Here is a 23,659-nt window from a genome sequence, read left to right as displayed (position 1 = left end):
TCCTCGGGCTGCAGTTGCTCCTTGGGTGGTTGTGGTAGCAGCTGCTCTTCAGTTGGCAGCAGCTCCTCTGGTGGGTGCTGCTCACAGCCATGGTGGCTCCTCTGGCTGGTGGGGGGAGGCTTCTCACACAGCTGCTGTTCCTCAGACAGAGGGTGTGCTGATCATGAGACTGCTGTTCCTTGGATGGGGGCGGGCTACACACACAGCTGCTACTCCTTGAACTGGGGTGGACTGCTCACGTTGCTGCTGATCCTTGGATGGGGGCTGGCTGCATGCTGCTGTTGTTCCTCTGATGTGGTGGGCTGCTTGTGGGGCTACTGCTCCTTGGACATGGGCAGGTTGATTGCAAGGCTGCTGCTCCTGGTATGGGGGTGGGCTGCTCCCATGGCTGCTGCTCTTCAGATGGGAGTGAGCTGCACGCATGGCTGCTCCTCCTCGGATGGGGTCGGGCCATTCACATGGCTCCTGCTCGTCGGACAGGTGCAGGCTGTATGTGGCTCTGCTCCTTGGACCGGTGTGTGCTGCACAGGGCTGCTGCTCCTCAGACGTGGATGGTCTGCTCGTGTGGCTGCTGCTCCTCAGACCAGGGTGGACTGCTGCTGCTCCTCGAATAGGGTCGGGCTGCTCGCAGAACTGCTGCTCCTCGGATGGGGGCAGGCTGCTCACACAGCTGCTGCTCCTCAGATTGGGCAGCCTCCTCTGGTGGCTGCTGCTGCTTAAACGAGGGCAAGATGCTTGCGCAGCTGCTGCTCCTTGGACTGGTGCAGGGTGCAGGCTGTGTGCAGCTGCTGCTCCTCAGATGGGGGCAGGCTGTGCAGGGCTGCCACTCCTCAGATGTAGGCAGACTGCTCGTGCGGCTGTTGCTCCTCGTACTGGTCAGGCTGCTCATGTGGTTGCTGCTCCTCGGATGGGGGAGCGGGCCACTCACACGGCTGCTGCTCCTTGGACAGGGGCAGGCCTCATGAGGCTGCTGCTCTTAGGCCTGGAGCAGGCTGCTCGCAGGGCTGATACTCCTTGGACAGGAGCATGCTGCTCATGTGTCTGCTGCTCACGTGGTTGCAATGCACTGGACTAAAGCGTTGGGCTTGTCAGAGGGAAGCGTGCTTCAGAACTCACAGGAACCTGCGCCCGGGGTGGCTGGAGACTCGGTGACCGTGAGACCACAGCCGAGGTAGCAGGTCCCTGGTAGGGGTGGCTATAGATTCCCAGGTGTTACCTGAGGGCACCCTGGGTGGAGGTGAGGCTGGGCTCTCAGTTACATCATCTCTCCCCTTCGAAAAGGTGAGGCCTCTGAAGAGGAGCTGGCCTCCTGGTCCTGTTTGCAATGGTAGCAGAGGCTGCCTAGTTAGGCTAGCCCGGTTAGCCTGCCCCCGAAAGTCCTGCGGGGCCTAACTGTGCCTCATTCACACACACACACACCACACACTCTCCTCTTTTGCTCCCTCGCTGCCACCTTCTTCCTGCCTCTGTAGCTGGGTCTAGGGCAGTGATGGTAAACCTATGACACGCGTGTCAGAGGTGACACGTGAACTCATATTTTTGGTTGATTTTTCTTTGTGAAATGGCATTTAAATATATAAAATAAATATCAAAAATATAAATCTTTGTTTTACTATGGTTGCAAATATCAAAAAATTTCTATATGTGACAGGGCACCAGAGTTAAGTTAGGGTTTTTCAAAATGCTGACACGCCGAGCTCAAAAGGTTCACCATCACTGGTCTAGGGTGTAATTGACCCGTTCGTTAATGAAGTTTCCTCTCCAGGTGTCTGGTTATGTGGCTTGCTCTCTAGCACTTTAGCCAGACAGGATAAAATTCACCTTAACAAGACATGACCCAAAGGGAACAAAGCATGAATGTACTCATGACACCGATAACCCCAATATAAGTGACCACCTGAGAAAAGAGAATTAGGGGAGAGAAAAGAGAGCCCAAATGATATCTAAGAGAGAAAAAAAAGATAGAAGAGAAAAGAAAAAGGAGAATATATATTATATATAGAGAGAGAGAAATATAGAGAAAGAGAGAGAGAGAAGAGAGAAGAGAGAAGAGAGAGAGAACACCACAAAACCAATAGATAAACCAAACAAATACAAATACCAAACACCCCAGTAAAGAGGGTGGGGACAGAATCTGTAGAGGCTGAGCTTTCCAGGGGAACTCTGCCCTTCTCGGCTGCAAACTGTCTCACCAGCTGAGTCTCCTTTGCAAATTCGAGGTGGATTTTATTCGTTTCAGCTGCTCATTCTATTTGCTCTGGGACAAACCTTAGGATGCATCCGCCTATTCTGCCGCCATCTTGTTTCTCCGCACTTTAGTATCTTATTGGGGCTCAACTGTGCAAGTGCAGGAGTGTCTCCAGGCTCTTGGAGGAATGCTGGGAAGGCCTCTCTGTCCTATTAAGGCATATCTGAATTGCAAGGGGGTTAGTAAAGGCTAATGATCAAAATCACAGGCTTACTAGTGTACAATTTGGACAGAGGTTTACCTGATTAAAAGACTACTTTTGAAAAAGAAAGGGGGTGCTAAACAAACTCTAGGGAAATGGTTACCTCGGGTGGGAGAAGGAGACAGGACAGCTGACACTACACAAGGATCCTATATAATAAAAGCCTAATATGCAAATTGTCCTCTTGGGCGGTCTTTTCAACTGGGATTTTGACCACTCACTATGATTGCGCTGACCACCAGGGAGTGGCGCAGACATGGTGGGTGTTGGCGACGTGGTGCTGGCAGCAGATGGCAGTGGAGGAGCTGCCGGCCCCAGTGGGCCCCGATGAGAGTGGGACCATAGCAGGATGGTGGAGCTGGTGAGCAGGAGGCACCAGGCCAAGGCAGGTGCAAGCAGGGGCCTGATCGCCCCACCAGTCGCCTCACAGATGGCAACCAGTGGTGGAGGTGGGGGGCAGGGCCACTGCCTGGCTCCCAGGCACCGAGGGAGCTGGGCTGTGGAGGCCTGGCCCTGATTGATCACCCCGCAGGCAGGATGATGGAGCAGGTGAGGGGGCGGCACTGGGCTGTGGCAAGGTGCCAGGCGGGGCTGCGGGGCTGCAAGCCTGGGGGCGTGAGCTGGGGCCCAATCCCCACAGGCCACCCCAAGGGACCCCACCTGTGCAAGAATTCTTGCACCAGGCCTCTAGTATTTACATAAGTTACTGTCAGTGTGCTGGTCCTCAAGTTGGATGGTGGGTTCATAGGTGTTCACTACAATGTTAACTAATAAACAGACAAGTAAAAGAGAGCTACTTTGTGGCCTTAAAAGTCAGGATGAAAGGAAAGGAAACAAAGTACAAGAAAGGAAGACAAGGAAAGGGAAGACTCTGGTACCTGAAAAACTTGGATTCAAATACCAGTTCTGCCACTTACTGGTTATGATTAGACCTCAACTTCATTATTTATAAAATGGAAATTGTATTAAATTAAATCATATGAAATTAGTAATATTTAATCTTTTTTGTGCTACAATCTACCTCCCAAGGTTGTTGTAAAGACGAAATGAGGAAAAGTCCAGACTGAACAAGCATTAAGAGCTCACTAAATGTTGTGTTATTTTTCTCTTCAATTCTTACAAATGTGTCAATATTTTTTCACATGAAGCTACTTCTCTTTTCTCTAATAACTTTCCTCCTACCTCTATCAAAAGCGATGAAGAGCCCTAGCTTGTTTGGCTCAGTGGATAGAGCATCAGCCTGTAGAACAAAGGGTCCTGGGTTTGATTCCGGGCAAGGGCATGTACCTTGGTTGCAGAATCCTCGGGCCCTGGCCCTGGTCGGAGGCAACCAATCAATGTGTTTCACATCAATATTTCTCTGTCTTTCCCTCTCTCTTCCACTCTCCCTAAAAATCAATGGAAAAATATCATTGGGTGAGGATTAAAATAATAATAATAATAAAAGTTTTTTTTAAAAAGTGATGAAAAATTCCAAAGTTAGTCTTTGGATTATACATAACTACTGACTTATGGGAAGTTGTGAATTATATCTAATTTTTGCATTCTTATTTTTTAAATATATTTTTATTGATTTCAGAGAGGAAGGGAGAGGGAGAAAGAGATAGAAACATCAATGATGAGAGAGAATCATTGATTGGCTGCCTCCTGTACGCCCCACACTGGGGCTCAAGCTCGCAATCCGGGTATGTGCCCTAGGCCGGAATCAAACCTGAGACCCTTCAGTCTGCAGGCCAACACTGTATCCACTGAGCCAAACTGGCTAGGGCTGCATTCTTATTAAAGCTAGATACTTTATTAAAAATATAACACCTCCCGAAGAAAAAAAAAATAGAAGAGAAAAGAAATATATATATATGACACATACACACACAGATATAATGGTATATACTTATATCCTTGTTCTTTCTTTAGCTGACTTTCCTGTCCCAAGTATAACTGAGCTTGGAAACCCAGCTACAAACATCAAAAGAATAACTTGTTCAACCTCTGGAGGTTTTCCAAAGCCTCACCTCTCCTGGTTGGAAAAGGGAAAAGAATTAAATGCCATCCACACAACAGTTTCCCAAGACCCTCAAACTGAGCTCTACACTATTAGCAGTGAACTGGACTTCAATGTGACAAACAACCACACCTTCATATGTCTTGTCAAGTATGGAAACTTAACAGTATCACAGATCTTCAACTGGCAAAAATGTAAGTCACGTCCTGGGAAGTTTCTCCTGTGGAGAACCTAAAAGGAAAATAACTCAGCCAGACACAGTTTAGAATTGTGCACATTGACTTTGACTGTATTTTTTGTAGTATTTTTAGACATGCAAATAAAAAGTTATGGTGACATATTAAGGTCACTCACTGTATAAGGTATGACTATGTTACTAGATTAATTTTATTTTTTTAAATAAAGATTCTAAAATTTAGAGTCCATATAATTGCTATTCATCACATAGTCATCTTAGGAAGTTATTATAATAATGTTGTTGTCCTTGAAAGCACTAATATTTGTCCTTCTGAGGAACTGCCCTCAGGGCTTTGGCAGTTTCTTTTTGGGCATTGCCTCTCCATGGTCCCATGATGTCAATCACTGTCTTTTGTGGGTGACAGTAAGTTTAAAGAACTGCTGGTTCATTCAGAACCGAGTCTAGTGAAGGAGATGAATAACAAGCTACTGTGGACAATGCCTGAAAAAATAGGTCTTTTTTGAGCAAATACCATGACCAGATGCTTTATAAATGGTAAACTTAGAGAATCCTCCTTTCTCTAGAAGTAAAATCATCTGAAAATATAAAATGGAAAAGGTTGGGTTTATATAAATTTGTGCATGACAAACCCATAATGGGCTGTTACAAGAGAACCCAGATACTCGAGATACATGTCTAACTTGTATGCCTGATTATATAGAGAAATGACAGGCCTCTTCCACACCTCCCAGCCCCACTCCTAACAATGTGTTTTGTGGCTACATAGTAAGAAACAATACACTGAGTTTGCTATACAGTAGTATGTAAATGTAAATATCTATAAAAAAGCTTAAGTGACCGTCGCAACTGTCGCGACCATCACGATTGAACAGACGGCCAAATAGGCTGCATAGGGAGACCAGGTCGGCAGGGGGTTAGTGAGGGACAACCAAATGACCCAGCAGCAGGCTGCGTGGGGCAACCTGGCCAGCAGGGGGGCAGTTGGGGGCAACTAGGCCACCAGCGGTGGGTGGGGGGGGGGGGGCAGTTGGAGGCGATCAGGCCAGCAGGCAGAGGCAGTTAGGGGCGATCAGGCTGGCGGGGGGGGCGGGCAGTTAGGGGTGATCAGGCAGGCAGGCACGTGAGCAGTTACGAGCCAGTGGTCCAGGATTGTGAGAGGGATGTTTGATTGGGATCGGGCCTAAACCAGCAGTTGGACATTCCCCAAGTGGTCCCAGATTGGAAAGGGTGCAGGCTGGGCTGAGGGGACCACCCCCTCATGCACGAATTTCGTGCACTGGGTCTCTAATAATATATAATGTATAGTGTGTCTGAGTTCCTCTTGTTGTGACTGGTAGTAAAGAAGATATTTTAGATAGTCTCTAGTTCATTCTAGTGAATGATTTACTCTAGACCAGCGGTTCTCAACCTGTGGGTCGAGACCCCTTTGGCGGTCAAACGACCCTTTCACAGGGGTCGCCTAAGACCATCCTGCATATCAGATATTTACATTACAATTCATAACAGTAGCAACATTACAGTTATGAAGTAGCAACAAAAATAATTTTATGGTTGGGTCACAACATGAGGAACTGTATTTAAAGGGCCAGAAGGTTGAGAACCACTGCTCTAGACCATTCTGTCTTGAGGAGGATTCTTTTTTTTTCCTCACTAGATAATTAGATAAAAATTCCCAGGGAAAAATAGTTCAAATATATAACAAATTTTGATGATTTTATTGATAGTCCAAACTCCTCTCTCTCAATTATCTTTATATATTCTAAAAAATGTGTAAAAGTGAATCTGAATAATATAGTAAATATTATTCATTAATTCAGCATTACTTTTCACTTAACTTATCATTTAATCAATTTTAGATTATTACTAAGGTGGGAAGTAATACACAAATTAGTAATAGCAGCTTCAGTCATATTTTATTTTGGACATTATTTAAATTTGGAATATGGGTATATAAGATATTCTAGGACAGATGGTGGCAAAATTTTTCAGAAAAGGGCCAGATACTAAACAGTTTAGTCTTGTAGGTCATATGGTCTCTTGCAACAACTCAAATCAGCTATTATAGCATGAAAGCTGCCATAGACAAGACATAAATGAAGAACATTGTTATGTTCCAACAAAAATTGTATTTAAAAAGTAGGTGGTAGGCCACATTTGGCCTATGCACTGTAGTTGGCTAATTTATAGGAAATAGAATGTAGCCCTTCAATAAAAAGGTGGAGCTATATTTAAAGATGATATTATTAGATTACCAGCTTTATCATCTTTCCCCTAATAGGTCTTCTCTCAATTTTTCCTTCATGCTGAGGAGGAGCAGAATCCTATTGCAGTATAATTAAAACATGAGTTCTTTGCCCTATTTGGTCTACATTCACTATGATTAATGAAGAGATGATTAAGTGTATGTGTTTATTCATTCCTCTATTCAATCTTTAGGCAGTTATCACATTGCAAGCATTTTGTTGTTTCTATGGTCAGAGAGCTTTCGTGTATAAACACTTCAAACCTTGTTGACTGGATTGAAGGCATCATTTAGAGTCAAAGCAAATAATGCATTTGTGGGTGGTCAAGGACTGACTGCATAAGCACACACAACTTAGGTGTGCAGTTCATAGAAATGTTACAAGCCAATGTGAGGAAAGCTTTACTTTATAAGTATCCACTAAAAAACCCCACCAAATTAATTAATTAAACAAATCGGGTCTATGATTATTTAGTCTGGGCTTGCCAAATTTGTTAAACCTTGATGTGCTAGAAGATGTGTGTGTGTGTGTGGGGGGGGGGGGGGGGGGTGCGTGGTGTGTGTGTGTGTGTGTGTGTGTGTGTGTGTGAGGGGTAAATTAGAGAGTACCACGCATAGTGTCTCAAACTATATGTGCAGATGTCCTCACATAACTATGCACTTAGATTCTGGGTCTGTTCTATGGTGTATTACCAAGTTCCTAATAGGTGTTATGACGGAGCCAGCTTACTGGTTCCTCCTTCTTTCCCTTAAACACACACCCTCGCTCTAGGCAGAGGGAGGCTTAAGGATGGATGGGAGTGGCCTCTCAGAGGAAATCAGGTGTGGTCGGAACTGTGAAACTTTTAGAATCCCAAGAGTTCCTTTGTTATTTTGGGTGTCATTCCAGTCTGTCGTGGCAAACATTGGTAATCACTTGAAGTCTCCATGTACTTTAGAGAAAGAGAAAAGACCAACTTTTCTTAGTCTCCTAGGGGGTAGGTGCACTATGATCAAGTGTGTATTTTAGAACAGATATTTCAGTGTGTAGAAATTATTAGAGCCCAGGAAATCAGAGCCAAAGCAACCATTATGGAGGCTAGGAGGTAGGAGATGAGAAAAACCCGAACTAAGACAGTAGCTGCAAGAGAGTTGGGGGAGAGGAACCAAGATGGCGGCATAGGTAAACACCTGAAATTGCTGCCTTGCACAACCACTTCAAAAATACAACTAAAAGGACTGGCCTTGAGGAATCGAAGATGGCGGCATAGGTAAACACCGGAGACTGCCGCCGTAAACAACCACTTCAAAAATACAACTAAAAGTCGGAACAGACATCAACCAGAACCACAGGAAGGCTGGCTGAGGAGAGACTCTTCAACTAGAAGCAAAAACAACAGCATTCCGACGCACAGAGGAGGCGCAGTGTGGAAAATTTAAAGGTACGGTGGTGCGGTGGTGAGGTGGTGCGCGCGCAAAGCGGGCTGGTGGCTGAGGGCGAGGTTGTCGTTTTCAATCAGGAGTGAATCTCAGACTCTGGGCTACAGATCCGGGCGAGTCTCTAGGGACCCAGACTCAAACGGGAGAAGCGGGACTGTCTGGCTACGGCCCCTCCGAGGTTTGCAGCGGTTGCCGGGTTGCCGGGACAGAGAGGCAGAGCCCCTGGGGACGGACTGAGAGCGGCCATAACTGCTCCCTCCCCCCGCCCTGTGGATCCCGCCCCGCCCAAGCTCTGCGCACAGCCATTTGCTGATCGCCTCAGGCAAGGGCTGGACTAGCGCCTCCCCAGAAGACAGACGTTTTCCAAACAGCTGATTCCTACAGCCAGTCGGCCTGGTGGTCAAATCCCTCTAGTGTTAACTACAACAATTAAGGCTTGGCTAGAACAAGACTGCGCACAGAGACCACAAGGGGGTGCACCAAGAAAGCATAAAAGATGCGGAGACAAAAAAACATGACAGAAATGGAGGATATGGAGCTAAGAATCGCAATTTTGAGGGCTTGCCATAAATTTGTGCAGAGCCTCACGAAAACTAATGAGACCCTCGATGCTACGATAAAGAAATTAGAAAGTAAGCATACACGGACTGAAATAAAGAATATTATACCCAATAGCAGACCAGAGGAGCACAAGAATCAAACCAAAGATTCGACAAAAAACACCCAATTGGAAAAGCAAAATGAAAAAAGAATCCGAAAGTGTGAAGATAGTGTAAGGAGCCTCTGGGACAGCTTTAAGTGGACTAATATCAGAATTATTGGAGTGCCAGAAGATGAGAGACAGCAAGATATTGAAAATCTATTTCAAGAAATAATGGCAGAAAACTTCCCCCACCTGGAGAAAGAAATGGACTTACAGGTCCAAGAAGCGCAGAGAACCCCAAACAAAAGGAATCCAAAGAGGACCACACCAAGACACATCATCATTAAAATGCCAAGAGCAAAAGACAAAGAGAGAATCTTAAAAGCAGCAAGAGAAAGAGGCTCAATTACCTACAAGGGAATACCCATACGACTGTCAGCTGATTTCTCAACAGAAACTTTGCAGGCCAGAAGGGAGTGGCAAGAAATATTCAAAGTGCTGAATACCAAGAACCTACAACCAAGATTACTTTATCCAGCAAAGCTATCATTCAGAATTGAAGGTCAGATAAAGAGCTTCACAGATAAGGAAAAGCTAAAGGAGTTCATCACCGCCAAACCAGTATTATATGAAATGCTGAAAGGTATCCTTTAAGAAGAGGAAGAAGAAGAAAAAGGTAAAGATATAAATTATGAACAACAAATATGCATCTATCAACAAATGAATCTAAGAATCAAGTGAATAAATAACCTGATGTACAGAATGAACTGGTGATTATAATAGAATCAGGGACATAGAAAGGGAATAGACTGACTATTCTTGGGGGGAAAAGGGGTGTGGGAGATGCGGGAAGTGACTGGACAAAAATCATGCACCTATGGATGAACACAGTGGGTGGGGAGTGAGGGTGGAGGGTGGGGTGGGAGCTGGAAGGAGGGGAGTTATGGGGGGGAAAAAGGGGAACAAATGTAATAATCTGAACAATAAAGATTTAAAAAAATAAATAAAAAATACAACTAAAAGACAAAACGGACATCATCCAGAACCACAGGAAGGCTGGCTGAGTGGAAATTCTACAACTAGAAGGAAAGAGAAAAGCACACTGAGACTCAGAGGAGGGGCGGGAGTAAAGTGCAAAGGTATAAAGGCGCACGCGGAAAGGGCTGGCAACTGAGGACATGGTTGTCTTTTCAATTGGGAGGGATTCTCAAGCTCCTGACTGCTCTGAACTCCAGTTCTGAGTGAGTCTCTGGGGACCCAGACTTATACAGGGAGAAACTGGACTGTCTGGAACTCGAGGGCAGCTGTCTCAGAGGTGCTTGCAACAATTACCATGGGACACTGAGACCCGGGGGCCTCTTTGGGCAGGACTGAGGATCAGCCATAGCTGTTTGCTCTGCCCTGTTGATTCCCTGAGACCCCGCCCCACCCAAGCTGCAGCAGAGGCTTTTGCATATGAATGGGCTGGCCCTTTGAGATCTAAAATTAACTAACAAACTGCAGCTGGGTCAGAGAGAACCAGAACATCCAAAAGAAGGCCCAAGGCCCCACAGCAGCTTGCATCGCTTCACAGCTGGGCCTCATCTGGGCACCTCCAAACCCCAAACAAGGAAGAGGAATCTGCAGATCTCTCCGTAGCTCCTGCTGGGTAGCCTCAGGCAGAGTCTAAATTAAGACCTCCTTAGAGATCCAAGAGCCAGTGTACCCAGTGGTCAGAGTGGGACCATCCAGATTACAACTCCTCAGATCCATAAGGGACACACTCAGGGGGCAGACTCAGTGAGCACCAAAGCCCCACTGAAGCAAGTCTTGCCCCATAAGGGTGTCTCCAGCACAGAAATTCTCCCACTGTAGATACAGATGATTCTCACAACCAATTGGCCTGGAGGTCAATTCCTCCCAGTGATACCAACAACAATCAAGGCTTAACTACAACAAGACTGTGCACACAGTTCACAAAGGGGTGCACCAAGAGTGTCCACCTCAGGTAATTGGGGAGGCTGAGCCACTGGGCCCTATAGGACACCTAGCACACAAAGCCACTCTATCAACACAGGGAAGCAGCCAAAATACAGAGACAAAGAAACAGGTCACAAATGACAGAAATGGAGGAAAGCAAACTACTGGTTATAGAGTTCAAAACCATGGTTATAAGGTTTTTCAAGAATTTTCTAGAAACCGCCAATAAATTTAGTGAGACCCTGGAGGATATGAAAAAAGACCAACTAGAAATTAAGCATACACTGACTGAAATAAAGAATAATATACAGAGATCCAACAGCAGACAAGAGGATCCCAATAATCAAGTCAAAGATTTGAAATATGAAGAAGCAAAAAACACGCAACCGGAAAAGCAAAAAGCAACAAGAATCCAAAAATATGAAGATAGTGTAAGGAGCCTCTGGGACAACTTCAAGCATACCAACATCCAAATTATAGGGGTGCCAGAAGAAGAGAGAGAGCAAGATATTGAAAACCTATTTGAAGAAATAATGACTGAAAACTTCCCCTACCTGGTGAAAGAAATAGACTTACAAGTCCAGGATGCACAGAGAACCCCAAACAAAAGGAATCCAAAGAGGACCACACCAAGACACATCATAATTAAAATGCCAAGGGCAAAAGACAAAGAGATAATCTTAAAAGCAGCAAGAGAAAGACAGTCAGTTACCTACAAGGGAGTACCCATAAGACTGTCAGCTGATTTCTCAACAGAAACTATGCAGGCCAGAAGGGAGTGGCAAGAAATATTCAAAGTGGGGGTAGGGCGGGCCGCCAGCGCCGCAGCTGCTCCTGCGGCGGGAGGTGTCTGCAACAAGATGAAGCTCATCATCCTGGACCACTATTCTCAGGCCAGGGAGTGGGCCGCCAAGTACATCAGGAACCGCATCATCCAGTTTAACCCTGGACCAGACAAGTACTTCACCTTGGGGCTCCCCACTGGGAGCTCCCTACTTGGCTGCTACAAGACAAGTTATAGTACTCTAATTGAGTACTATAAGAATGGAGACCTGTCCTTCAAATATGTGAAGACCTTCAACATGGATGAGTATGTGGGTCTTCCTCGAGAGCACCCAGAGAGTTACCACTCCTTTATGTGGAACAACTTCTTCAAGCACATTGACATCCACCCGGAAAACACCCACACTCTGGATGGGAATGCAGCTGACCTGCAGGCTGAGTGTGACGCCTTTGAAGAGAAGATCCAGGCTGCAGGCGGGATTGAGCTGTTTGTTGGAGGCATCGGCCCCGACGGACACATTACCTTCAATGAGCCGGGCTCCAGTCTGGTATCCAGGACCTGTGTGAAGACGCTGGCCATGGACACCATCCTGGCCAATGCTAGGTTCTTCGATGGAGACATCGCCAAGGTTCCCACCATGGCCCTGACGGTGGGTGTGGGCACTGTCATGGATGCCAGAGAGGTGATGATCCTCATCACAGGTGCTCACAAGGCGTTTGCTCTGTACAAAGCCATTGAGGAGGGAGTGAACCATATGTGGACTGTGTACGCCTTCTAGCAGCATCCCCGCACCATGTTTGTGTGCGATGAGGATGCCACCCTGGAGCTGAAAGTGAAGACCGTAAAGTATTTCAAAGGTTTAATGCTTGTTCATAACAAGTTGGTGGACCGCTTGTACAGTATCAAAGAGAAAGAAACAGAGAAAAGCCAGTCTTCTAAGAAACCATACAATGATTAACCTGTGCTAATCCTAGTGCCAGGTACCTCACCAGGACAGGCAGGTCTTTCTGGAAATTGTCTTGGGGACAGAATTGTGTTTTTTTCATCCAGTACGATTACTCTGGATAAATGGTTGAACTTAACTGTTCTTGGCTCTGCAGTGTGGAGCCTATTCATGGAGTTTAGCTATAGGAGAAATGAGTTGTCTGTAACTTATTAATCAGAAAAAAAATCACTCCATATTTTGATGTCTGCTCTACACAGATTAGGGGGTTTCGGCTTTGTGTTCTGCCTGACACTGTTCACACATATAACACACTCCTGTTAGGAATCTCTATCATGTGCAGATTCTCGGCTAGGGAAACAGGCTTGTGGTATTGGACAAACCCTCTTTGGAGAGGCTTCAGAGCCCCCTTGAGCCGGCTACCCCTTATTTGAGAATCACTGCTCCAGGTGAAGGGACAAACTCAATGGCTAAAGTCAGCATAAGGAGGCAGTCCCTCTGATCAGTAACAAGTGCCATGGAGAGAAAACTGCCCCTTACTTTCTTTCCTCAGTTTCTCTCTCTCTCTCTCTCTCTCTCTCTCTCTCTCTCTCTCTCTCTCTCTCTCTCTATCTCTCTCAGTTGGCCTTTCCATGAACCCTGAGGACTCCTTGGGGGAGGACTTAGGAGGAGAGGGCTAAAGAGAAGGCTTTGCTGATAAGCTCAGAGCCTTGAGAGGCTCAGCAATGTCAAACTCCTCTCCCTCAGGGACCCTCCAGCACCTGAGGAAGGCGAGGAAGGCGGAAACCCTTTTCCCACCAGAGCCCTGTGTTTTTGTTCCAAGGCCTCCCTGTGGCACCCCCTTTTACATACTCATTAATAAGTAGAAGGTCCACTGGGGCAACAGATGCTGGCACGGTTTCAATGTGTTCAGCCAAGGTGCTAGGGGCCGGACAAGCAGCTCAATGGTGAGTTTAGTCACAACACGAGTGACATGCTCTCCTGCTTCCCTAGGAGCTGAGTGCCAAGACAATATACAAATGCTTCTAAGGCTGCCTTTCCCCACCTAACTGCCCCTCTCATCTCTCGGGTTCATGTTGTGTGCTCTGATGTTTCTAGAACATCAGGAAATAGAACCCTTTGTCCCTTTATCCTTTAACCCTGCTCACAAGATGAGTCTATTGCTGTCTTCCTTTTACCCTCTTACATCTCCTCCCCCCCACCTTTGTGCCTGTTTCAAGCTGCTGCCACCTGTTTCTCATGATCTTTAAAAGCCAGCTCAAGCCTCTAAGTGCTGTTTGGTACCCACATTTTGTCTTTTTATACGTGATTGTGCTGTCATTCTGTTTTAAGTTGATAGATCAATAGGCTTGTTTACAATGTTATATGTTCTATTAAATCCAATGTTTTCAAATTTGTCATTTATGGACTTCCACCACCCCCACTCTCCCAAAGGTTAGAAGATGGTCTGGGTTCATATATATTTTGGGAATAGCTGGTGAACAAAGCTTTATACTCACTCCTCACAACAGCTCTGCAGGAAGTCACAATCATAGCAATTGCTGATCTTTTTCATTTACTGGCGGAAAAGAAAGTATGTCATAAAAGTGAGTTGAAAAGCACCTGTGTGAAAAATGGTAGGAATGAAAAGTTGAGCAATAAATTGTTCATGTTCTAACTGTACTTGGGATCCAAACAAGGATACAGCTGTTAAAAACAAGAAGGCAGATCTGTGACCAGGAGGATATAAAAATAAAAACTGCATGGTATGGAAAAAAAAAAAAAGAAATATTCAAAGTGATAAATAGCAAGAACCTACAACCAAGATTACTTTACCCAGCAAAGCTATCATTCAGAATTGAAGGTCAGATAAAGAGCTTCACTGATAAGAAAAAGCTAAAGGAGTTCATCACCACCAAACCAGTATTATATGAAATGCTGAAAGGTATTCTTTAAGAAGAGGAGGAAGAAGAAAAAAGGTAAATATAAAAATTATGAACAACAATTACATATCTATCAACAAGTGAATCTAAAAATCAAGTGAATGAAAAATCTGATGAACAGAGTAAACTGGTGAATATAATAGAATCAGGGGCATAGAAAGGGAGTGGACTGACAATTCTTGGGGGGGGGGGGGGAAATGAGTGTGGGAGGTGTAGGTAGAGACTGGACAAAAATCGTACACTTATGGATGAAGACAGTGGGAGGGGTAAGGGCAGAGGGTGGGGTGGGAACTGGATGGAGGGGAGTTATGGGGGAAAAAAGAGGAACAACTGTAATAATCTGAACAATAAAGATTTAATTTTTTTAAAAAAGAGAGAGTTGGGGGAAAGGAGTCGATTGCAGAGATATTCTGAATATAGAATAGAAAGTCCACGGGAGCCTACTGGGCACAAACACAAGCCTTCACTCTTGTTTGGGTAACTAATGGTGTTGCCATTCACTGAAATATGAGCATCTGTGTTAGATGTGCTTTGGAAAGAATATAGTGAGTTCGGTTTTAATCAAGTGAGGTGCTGGCATCCAACCATCTAGTCAACAGCTGGAAATACAAATCTGGAGCTCAGAAATGGGATCAGAAATATAATATACAGATTTAGAAATCATTTAGTGTTTTAAACCTTGGGTGTGGATGAGATCACCCAGGAGGACTGGAGTCAGTGTCAAAAGTATGGGACCACAAATGGAACCATGAGGAACAATAAAATTTAAAGGACAAAAAGAGGAAGAAGAGCCTAAAAACAACAAAAACAACAGCAAAAAACTGAGTCACAACCAGCAGAAACAGAAGAATGTGGTGTCATGGAAGTCCAAGGAGGAAAACATTTCAACTTTGGAAAGTTATCCACAAGGCTTGGTAATCAGAAATATAGGAAACAATAAGTTAGTGTTTAATATTTATTGTAAGCTATTACAGAGAAACCGGAAGAGGATGAGCTATGAATATTCCTTTTAATTTGTGTTCCTGCCCTTTCTCCAGATATTGTTGCCCCAAGGGGTTGAAGAATAGATGTTGCAGCAGCTGCTCCTAATACTCTCTATCCCCCTCCCCTCCCCCCCCGCAACTACATCCTTCCTTGTGTCCCTGTGTTCCCTCTGTTCCCTGTGTTCTGCATCTGATAGCCAGGATGATCCTACCTAATACCAGGCCACATCCACTCTTAGTTCTTTGCTGAGCCTCTTCTACCAGTCCAGAAACTCTCTAGGCTGTATGGTGAAAAATGTGTATCTGAAAATGAATGCAGAATGAATGCTTTAGGTAGTTACTAAGAGGTGTGTGTGTGTGTGTGTGTGTGTGTGTGTGTTAAGAGAACATGCTAAGAGAAAGGGAGCAAGCATGACAGAGCTGGATAAGGAAAAATAAGGTACATCTTGAACACAAAATCAACTGATTATTATTAGTAATACATAGTAATATCAACTATAAAAGTGAGATACAAAGACAGGGCAACTTTTAAAGTGTCTCCTTAGAGTCCTTTTTATGCTAGCTTAACTCAGTAAGTACAAAAGTTGAAAATTTATTTTTATTTCTCACATTCAATATCTGACATCTGGATTATCAGCTGCCCACAAGTATATATCTGATTTGTGAGTTATCAGAGAAAGTGCTATCAGCTGAGTATTGGAGAGCTGACCAGGCAAAGAAGTGAAAAATACTCTGCAGTTCTGTCAAAATAAGAGGCATACAATGGGTATCAAGCAACTGGAAACACATTAGAGCTAACACTATCCTTTTTCCTCCACAGCTGAGCCAACAACCTCTCCTTTTAATCAGTCCTGGCTCTGGATCTTAATCCTAGTGGTTGGGATTTCTGTGATCGTTGTTATTGCAGTATTTTGTTATTGCTGCCTGTGCAACAGTAAGTGCTTTCCTATTATCATCCTGTAAGCCAGTGGTTCTCAACCTTCTGGCCCTTTAAATACAGTTCCTCATGTTGTGACCCAACTATAAAATTATTTTCGTTGCTACTTCATAACTGTAATGTTGCTACTGTTACGAATCATAATGTAAATATCTGATATGCAGGATGGTCTTAGGCGACCCCTGTGAAAGGGTCGTTCGACCACCAAAGGTTGAGAACCGCTGCCATGCTCTATTAGTAAGATTTAGCATCTCTCTGAGATTTTAAGCTATTCTCATTTTGGGAAAGTCTATGGAAATTTCAGTGCCTCCTTTCCATGGCTCAGCAAGTTCTATTCACTCACTAGACAGACATTTCTTGAACACCTTCTATGTGCCTGGCACTCTACTAGGCAATGGAGTTATGGAGATAAGAAATCACGGCCCTCAAGACACTAAATTCTAATTTAGTCCTTTCATTTCCCCCCTAACTTTATAATATTTTCTTGGAGACACTGAGGCTTGCTAACTAAGATGAAAACATTTCTGATGTAATGTAATATTCTAATTTTTTATTCAGAATTTGAGAAAAATCATAAATGACAAGATTTGGGGGACAGGAATCATTTTCTTGGAGAAGGGTAAAATGCACTAATGGAGTTAAGAAACTACATAGCCACAAGTGATTTTACCAATTCTCAATTCTACAGAATACATTTTTGGGTGAAAGATCAGGAGTGGTTGAGGAAAGAAGATACATCTAGGATATTTTTCCCTACAAGTTTAAAAGTTTGGCTTTACATTTATACTTCCTTCAATCTCTAATTAAATGAAGAGGAACTGCTAGGCCAGAGTTAAGGCCGAGTTTGCCATGAAGGAGTATCAACCTTTCTTGGAGGAGAAATCATATACACTGCGGGAAAAAACATCTACTGATTTTCTCAACCTTCAACACAAAAAATGTCAAAGGTCAGGGAAAACACTAGAGACTCTTTATTATGAACAACTCAACCCATGGGTAGGATGAGCAAGGTCTGGTGGCTCAAGGATGGTTCTGATACAGACTACCCAGCCTTATCTCTCTAGTTCAGGTTTCCCATCCTCAGTACTATGGACATTTGGAACTGAATAATTATTTGTTTTAGGGTGCTACTCTGTGCATTGTAGCATGTTTAGCAGCATCCCTAGCTCTACTCCCTTTATATCATAGGACCCCTTGCCCCAATAGTGACCATCAAAAATGTCTCCAAGCATTGCAAATGGCCCCTGTTGGGGAGGGGGTGGAAATCACCCAAGTTCTAAGCCAATCTGAAGGTTTGCTGAAATATATGGGCAGTTTAAGGGAAATTCACCTATCTGAATTTTTATTTTTTGTGTTTATCTTCAAGGACCTGCTGCAAGATGGAGAGAGAGAAGGAAGCGTGGGGAGAGTATGGAAATGAAATCCTTCCCTATCGTCTCAGGATCTGCAGAAGCATCAGGCTGAACAGAACACCTGAAGGTAGCGCCCTTTAGCTCTTCTCTACCATAGTGGGACATATGAGATCATGGCCATCAGGAGGCACAGGGTTTTCTTTCTCTCAGTAGCAAATTTAAGATCTTCTACTTCTTACCCCACCTTCTCAAAAACCTCTTTCAGATTACTCTAAACAAAGGATTGGCATCTCTCTCCTCTTTCCCTGCAATTTCCTTCTTATAACCTCCTTTGCTGTTCTATTCTGCCATCTTGAAATGTTCCTCTCTTGTAAGCCAATTCAATGTCTTTCATTATATACAAAACACTAAGTTCATTTTGAAGTAATATTCCTGATCTATCTCCTTATTCTAATCATCTCATTTTCCCTGTTTCCCTCAATACTGATGGACATAGATTCATGTCATTTATGAGTCACTCTGTACTAACTCAGCAACACCTTCATTGTTCTCTCTGCCTTTTAGTAACAGAGTCATCCTATTGATCCAACCAGAGCCAAATTTCATAAAGAATTATTTCTCATCAGGTTGGTGTGGCTCAGTGGTTGAGCATCGACCTATGAACCAGGTGGTCACAGTTCGATTCCCAGTCTGGGCAGATGCCTGGATTGTGGGCTCAATCCCCAGTAGGGGGCGTGCAGAAGACAGCTGATCAAGGATTCTCCTTCATCATTGAAAACATACCAACATTTGCAACATGGGGGTGCTGGAAGAAGAGAAGGAGCAAGAAATTGAAAACCTACTTGAAAAAATAATGACAGAAAACTTCCTTAACTTTGTGAAGGAAGTACATGTATACGTCCAGGAAACACAGAGTCCTTAACAAGATGAATCCAAAGAGGCCCACACCAAGACATATCATAATTAAAATGCTAGCCGAAACCGGTTTGGCTCAGTGGATAGAGCGTCGGCCTGTGGACTGAAAGGTCCCAGGTTCAATTCCGGTCAAGGGCATGTACCTGGGTTGCGGGCACATCCCCAGTAGGAGATGTGCAGGAGGCAGCTGATCAATGTTTCTCTCTCAGCCAAGATAGTCTCTTCAATAAATGGTGTTGGGAAAATTGGACAGATATATGCAAGAAAATGAAACTAGACCACCAACTTACACCATACACAAGAATAAACTCAAAATGGATAAAGGACTTAAATGTACGACAGGAAACCATAAAAATTCTAGAAGAATACAAAGGCAACAAAATCTCAGACTTATGCCAAAAACAATTTCTTCACTGATACAGCTCCTAGGGCAGTTGAAACTAAAGAGAAACTGAACAAATGGGACTACATCAAAATAAAAAGCTTCTGCACAGCAAAAGAAACCATCAACAAAACAACAAGAAAACCCACCTCGTGGGAAAACATATTTGCCAACGTCATATCTGATAAGGGCTTAATCTCCAAAATTTATAGGGAACTCATACAACTTAACAAAAAGAAGATAAACAATCCAATCAAAAAATGGGCAAAGGATCTAAATAGACACCTTTCAAAAGAGGACATTCAGAAAGCCAAGAGACATATGAAAACATGCTCAAAGTCACTAATCATCCGAGAGATGCAAATCAAAACAACAATGAGGTACCATCTCACACCTGTCAGAATGGCCATCATCAACAAATCAACAAACGACAAGTGCTGGAGAGGATGTGGAGAAAAAGGAACACTTGTGCACTGCTGGTGGGAATGCAGACTGGTGCAGCCACTATGGAAGGCAGTATGGAGGTTCCTCAAAAAATTGGAAATGGAACTCCCATTTGACCCTGTGATCCCACTTCTAGGAATATATCCCAAGAAACCAGAAACACCAATCAGAAAGGATATATGCACCCAGATGTTCATAGCAGCACAATTCACCATAGCTAAGATCTGGAAACAGCCTAAGTGCCCATCAGTAGATGAATGGATTAGAAAACTGTGGTACATCTACACGATGGAATACTATGCTGCTGTTAAAAAGAAGGAACTCCTACCATTTGCAACATCATGGATGGAACTGGAGAGCATTATGCTAAGTGAAACAAGCCAGTCAATGAAGGAAAAATACCACATGATCTCACTCATTCATGGATAATAAAGACCATTACAAACTTTTGAACAATAATAGATACAGAGGCAGAGCTGCCTCAAACTGATTGTCAAACTGCAGTGGGAAGGCCAGAGAGAGTTGGGGGGCAGGAGGGAGGGGAGTAAGAGATCAACCGAAGGACTTGTATGCATGCATATAAGCATAACTAATGGACATAAGACACTGGGGGGTAAGGGAGGGTAGGGGTTTGTCAAGGGCGGGGGGGGGGGGGGGAAAGGACACTTATGTAATACCCTTTGTAATACTTTAAGCGAAAAATAAAAAAATAAAAATAAAATAAAATAAAATAAAAAAAAATGTTTCTCTCTCATCGATGTTTCTAACTCTCTATTTCTCTCCCTTCCTCTCTGTAAAAAAATCAATAAAATTTAAAAAAAAAATTTTAAATGCTAAAGGTTAAAGACAAAGAGAGAATCTTAACCAGTTAACTGCCATTCATCCAAAATAGAAACCATCCCCACACGCCACGATATTTTTAATTTAATTTTAAAAAATCATCTGATTCTGGAGTTGAATAAAGGATGTCATCTTCCTCTTGCAAGGTGCTTGGTTTGATTATTTCTTCATCTGATGCCATTTATGGGGACTTAATTTTATTTGCACAATATTATATATTGTGCAAATAAAGTGTCACAATGAACCAAAAAAATCTCAAGTGTTGCAGTGTTTATCTCTCGAGAGTCTGAGTGGCAGCTCTATACTAATATATCGATATTGGAATTTCTTCTCTATGTACTGGAATATTTACATATTTAAGTTACCATAATTTTCTTTACAAACCCAGAGATGTCACTAACAAGTCTGATTTTTAAAATTGGGCGACCAGAGTTGATATGTGAGATTTGCAGCTATAGACGTGTGTGGCGTGTGGGGAAGGTCCGCCGCTTGTGTCTGTAGACACTTACGGCTACAAAGGGTTAAAAGCAGCAAGAGGAAGACAGTTGGTTCCCTATAAGGGAGCTCTCTAAGACTGTTAGCTCATTTCTCAACAGAAACTTTGCAGGCCAGAAGGGATTGGCAAGAAATATTTAAAGTGATGAAAAGCAAGGACCTACAAGCAAGATTACTCTATCCAGCCAAACTATCATTTAGAATGAAAGGACAGATAAAGAGCTTTCCAGACAAGAAAAAGCTAAAGAAGTTCATCATCACCAAACCAGTATCATATGAAATATTAAAGGGTCTTCTTTAAGAAGAAAAAGAAAAGATTTTTTAAAAATGGATAAAATGGCAATAAATACATATCTATCAACAACTAAATCTAATCAAACAAATAAATAAATGAACAAGAAGAACAGAAACAGACTTATGGATACAGAGAACGTGTTGACAGTTGCCAGATGGGAGAAGAGGAGGGAGGATGGATGAAAAAGGTGAAGGGATTGGGAAGAACAAATTGGTTGTTACAGAATAGTCACGGAGATGTAAAGTACAGCACAGAGAATATAGTAAAAAATATTCTAGGAGAGAAACCAAGATGGCGGCATAGGTAAACACTGGGAATTGCTGCCTCCCACAACAACTTCAAAAATACAACTAAAAGACAAAACGGACATCATCCAGAACTATAGGAAGGCTGGCTGAGTGGAAATTCTACAACTAGAAGGAAAGAGAAAAGCACACTGAGATTCAGAGGAGGTGCGGAAGTAAAGTGCGGAGGTACGGAGGCACTTGAGGAAAGGGGCTGGCAACTGAGGATGTGGCTGTCTTTTTGAATTGGGAGGGAGTCACAAGCCCCCGACTGCTCTGAACTCCAGTTCCAGGAAGTCTCTGGGGACCCAGACTCATACAGGGAGAAACTGGACTGTCTGGCAGCAGGCAGAACTCGGAACTCGAGGGCGGCTTTCTCTCAGAGGTGCTTGCAGCGATTACCAGGACACTGAGACCTGGGGCCTCTTAGGGCAGGGCTGAGGATCAGCCATAGCTGTTTGCTCCGCCCTGTTGATTCCCTGAACCCTGCCCCACCCAAGCTGCGGCAGAAGCTTTTGCATTCTGGCCCTTTGCAATCTGAAAATTACCTAACAAACTGCAGCTGGGCCAGACAGACCCAGAACTTCCAAGAGAAGGCCCAAGGCCCCACAGCAGCTTGCATTGCTTCACAGCTGGGCCTCATCTGGGCACCTCAAAACCCCAAACAAGGAAGTGGAATCTGCAGATCTCTTCGTAGCTCCTGCTGGGTAGCCTTAGGCAGAGCTAAATTAGCACCTCCTTAGATCCAAGAGCCAGTGTACCCAGTGGTCAGAGTGGGACCATCCAGATTACAACTCCTCAGATCCATAAGGGACACACTCAGAGGGCAGACTCAGTGAGCACCAAAGCCCCACTGAAGCAAGTCTTGCCTCATAAGGGTGTCTCCAGCACAGAAGTTCTCCCACCATAGACACAGCTGATTCTCACAGCCAATTGGCCTGGAGGTCAATTCCTCCCAGTGATACCAACAACAATCAAGGCTTAAGTACAACAAGATTGTGCACAAAGCCCACAAAGGGTTGCACCAAGAGTGTCCACCTCAGGTAATTGGGGAGGCTGAGCCACTGGGCCCTATAGGACACCTAGCACATAAAGCCACTCTACCAACACAGGGAAGCATAAAAAATGCGGAGACAAAGAAACAGATCACAAATGACAGAAATGAAGGAAGGCAAACTACTGGATATAGAGTTCAAAAGCACAGTTATAAGGTTTTTCAAGAATTTTCTAGAAACCGCTGATAAATTTGTGAGACCCTGGAGGATATGAAAAAAGACGAACTAGAAATTAAGCATACACTGACTAAAATAAAGAATAATATACAGAGATCCAACAGCAGACAAGAGGATCCCAAGAATCAAGTCAAATATTTGAAATACGAAGAAGCAAAAAATACCCAACCAGAAAAGAAAAAAGAATCCAAAAATATGAAGATAGTGTAAGGAGCCTCTGGGACAACTTCAAGCATACCAACATCCGAATTATAGGGGTGCCAGAAGAAGAGAGAGAGCAAGATATTGAAAACATATTTGAAGAAATAATGACAGAAAACTTCCCCTACCTGGTGAAAGAAATAGACTTACAAGTCCAGGATGCACAGAGAACCCCAAACAAAAGGAATCCAAAGAGGACCACACCAAGACACATCATAATTAAAATGCCAAGGGCAAAAGACAAAGAGATAATCTTAAAAGCAGCAAGAGAAAAACTGTCAGTTACCTACAAGGGAGTACCCATACGACTGTCAGCTGATTTCTCAACAGAAACTATGCAGGCCAGTAGGGAGTGGCAAGAAATATTCAAAGTGATGAATAGCAAGAACCTACAACCAAGATTACTTTATCCAGCAAAGCTATCATTCAGAATTGAAGCTAAGGAGTTCATCACCACCAAACCAGTATTATATGAAATGCTGAAAGGTATTCTTTAAGAAGAGGAAGAATAAAAAGGTAAAGATAAAAATTATGAACAGCAAAACATATCTATCAACAAGTGAATCTTAAAATCAAGTGAATAAAAAATGTGATGAACAGAGTAAACTGGTGAATATAATAGAATCAGGGGCATAGAAAGGGAGTGGACTGACAATTCTTGGGGGGAAAGGGGTGTGGGGGTGCAGGAAGAGTCTGGACAAAAATCGTACACCTATGGATGAGGACAGTGGGAGGG

At 43.7% G+C, this 23,659-nt stretch overlaps 1 protein-coding gene and 1 pseudogene across 1 annotated transcript in view; both read left to right on the top strand.

Annotated features, from left to right (window-relative positions):
• The window catches only part of CD80 (CD80 molecule), a 55,745-nt gene that overhangs the window by 16,088 nt on the left and 15,998 nt on the right, over nucleotides 1–23,659 (top strand). The window contains exons 4-6 of the mRNA XM_070406251.1: nucleotides 4,365–4,646; nucleotides 16,367–16,480; nucleotides 17,850–17,962. Coding sequence (XP_070262352.1) covers nucleotides 4,365–4,646; nucleotides 16,367–16,480; nucleotides 17,850–17,947 — 494 coding nt within the window. The 3' untranslated portion in view covers nucleotides 17,948–17,962. The remainder of the gene's footprint in view (nucleotides 1–4,364; nucleotides 4,647–16,366; nucleotides 16,481–17,849; nucleotides 17,963–23,659) is intronic.
• LOC139002167 (glucosamine-6-phosphate isomerase 1-like) lies at nucleotides 11,775–12,939 on the top strand (annotated as a pseudogene).

Source organism: Myotis yumanensis, unplaced genomic scaffold (assembly GCF_028538775.1).
Source record: "Myotis yumanensis isolate MYYU_CA2020_CCGP unplaced genomic scaffold, mMyoYum1.0.hap1 SCAF_2, whole genome shotgun sequence".
Classification (NCBI taxonomy): Eukaryota; Metazoa; Chordata; class Mammalia; order Chiroptera; family Vespertilionidae; genus Myotis; species Myotis yumanensis.
The sequence above is the reverse complement of the archived record's forward strand: the minus strand, read 5'-3'. Positions and strand labels throughout refer to the sequence as shown.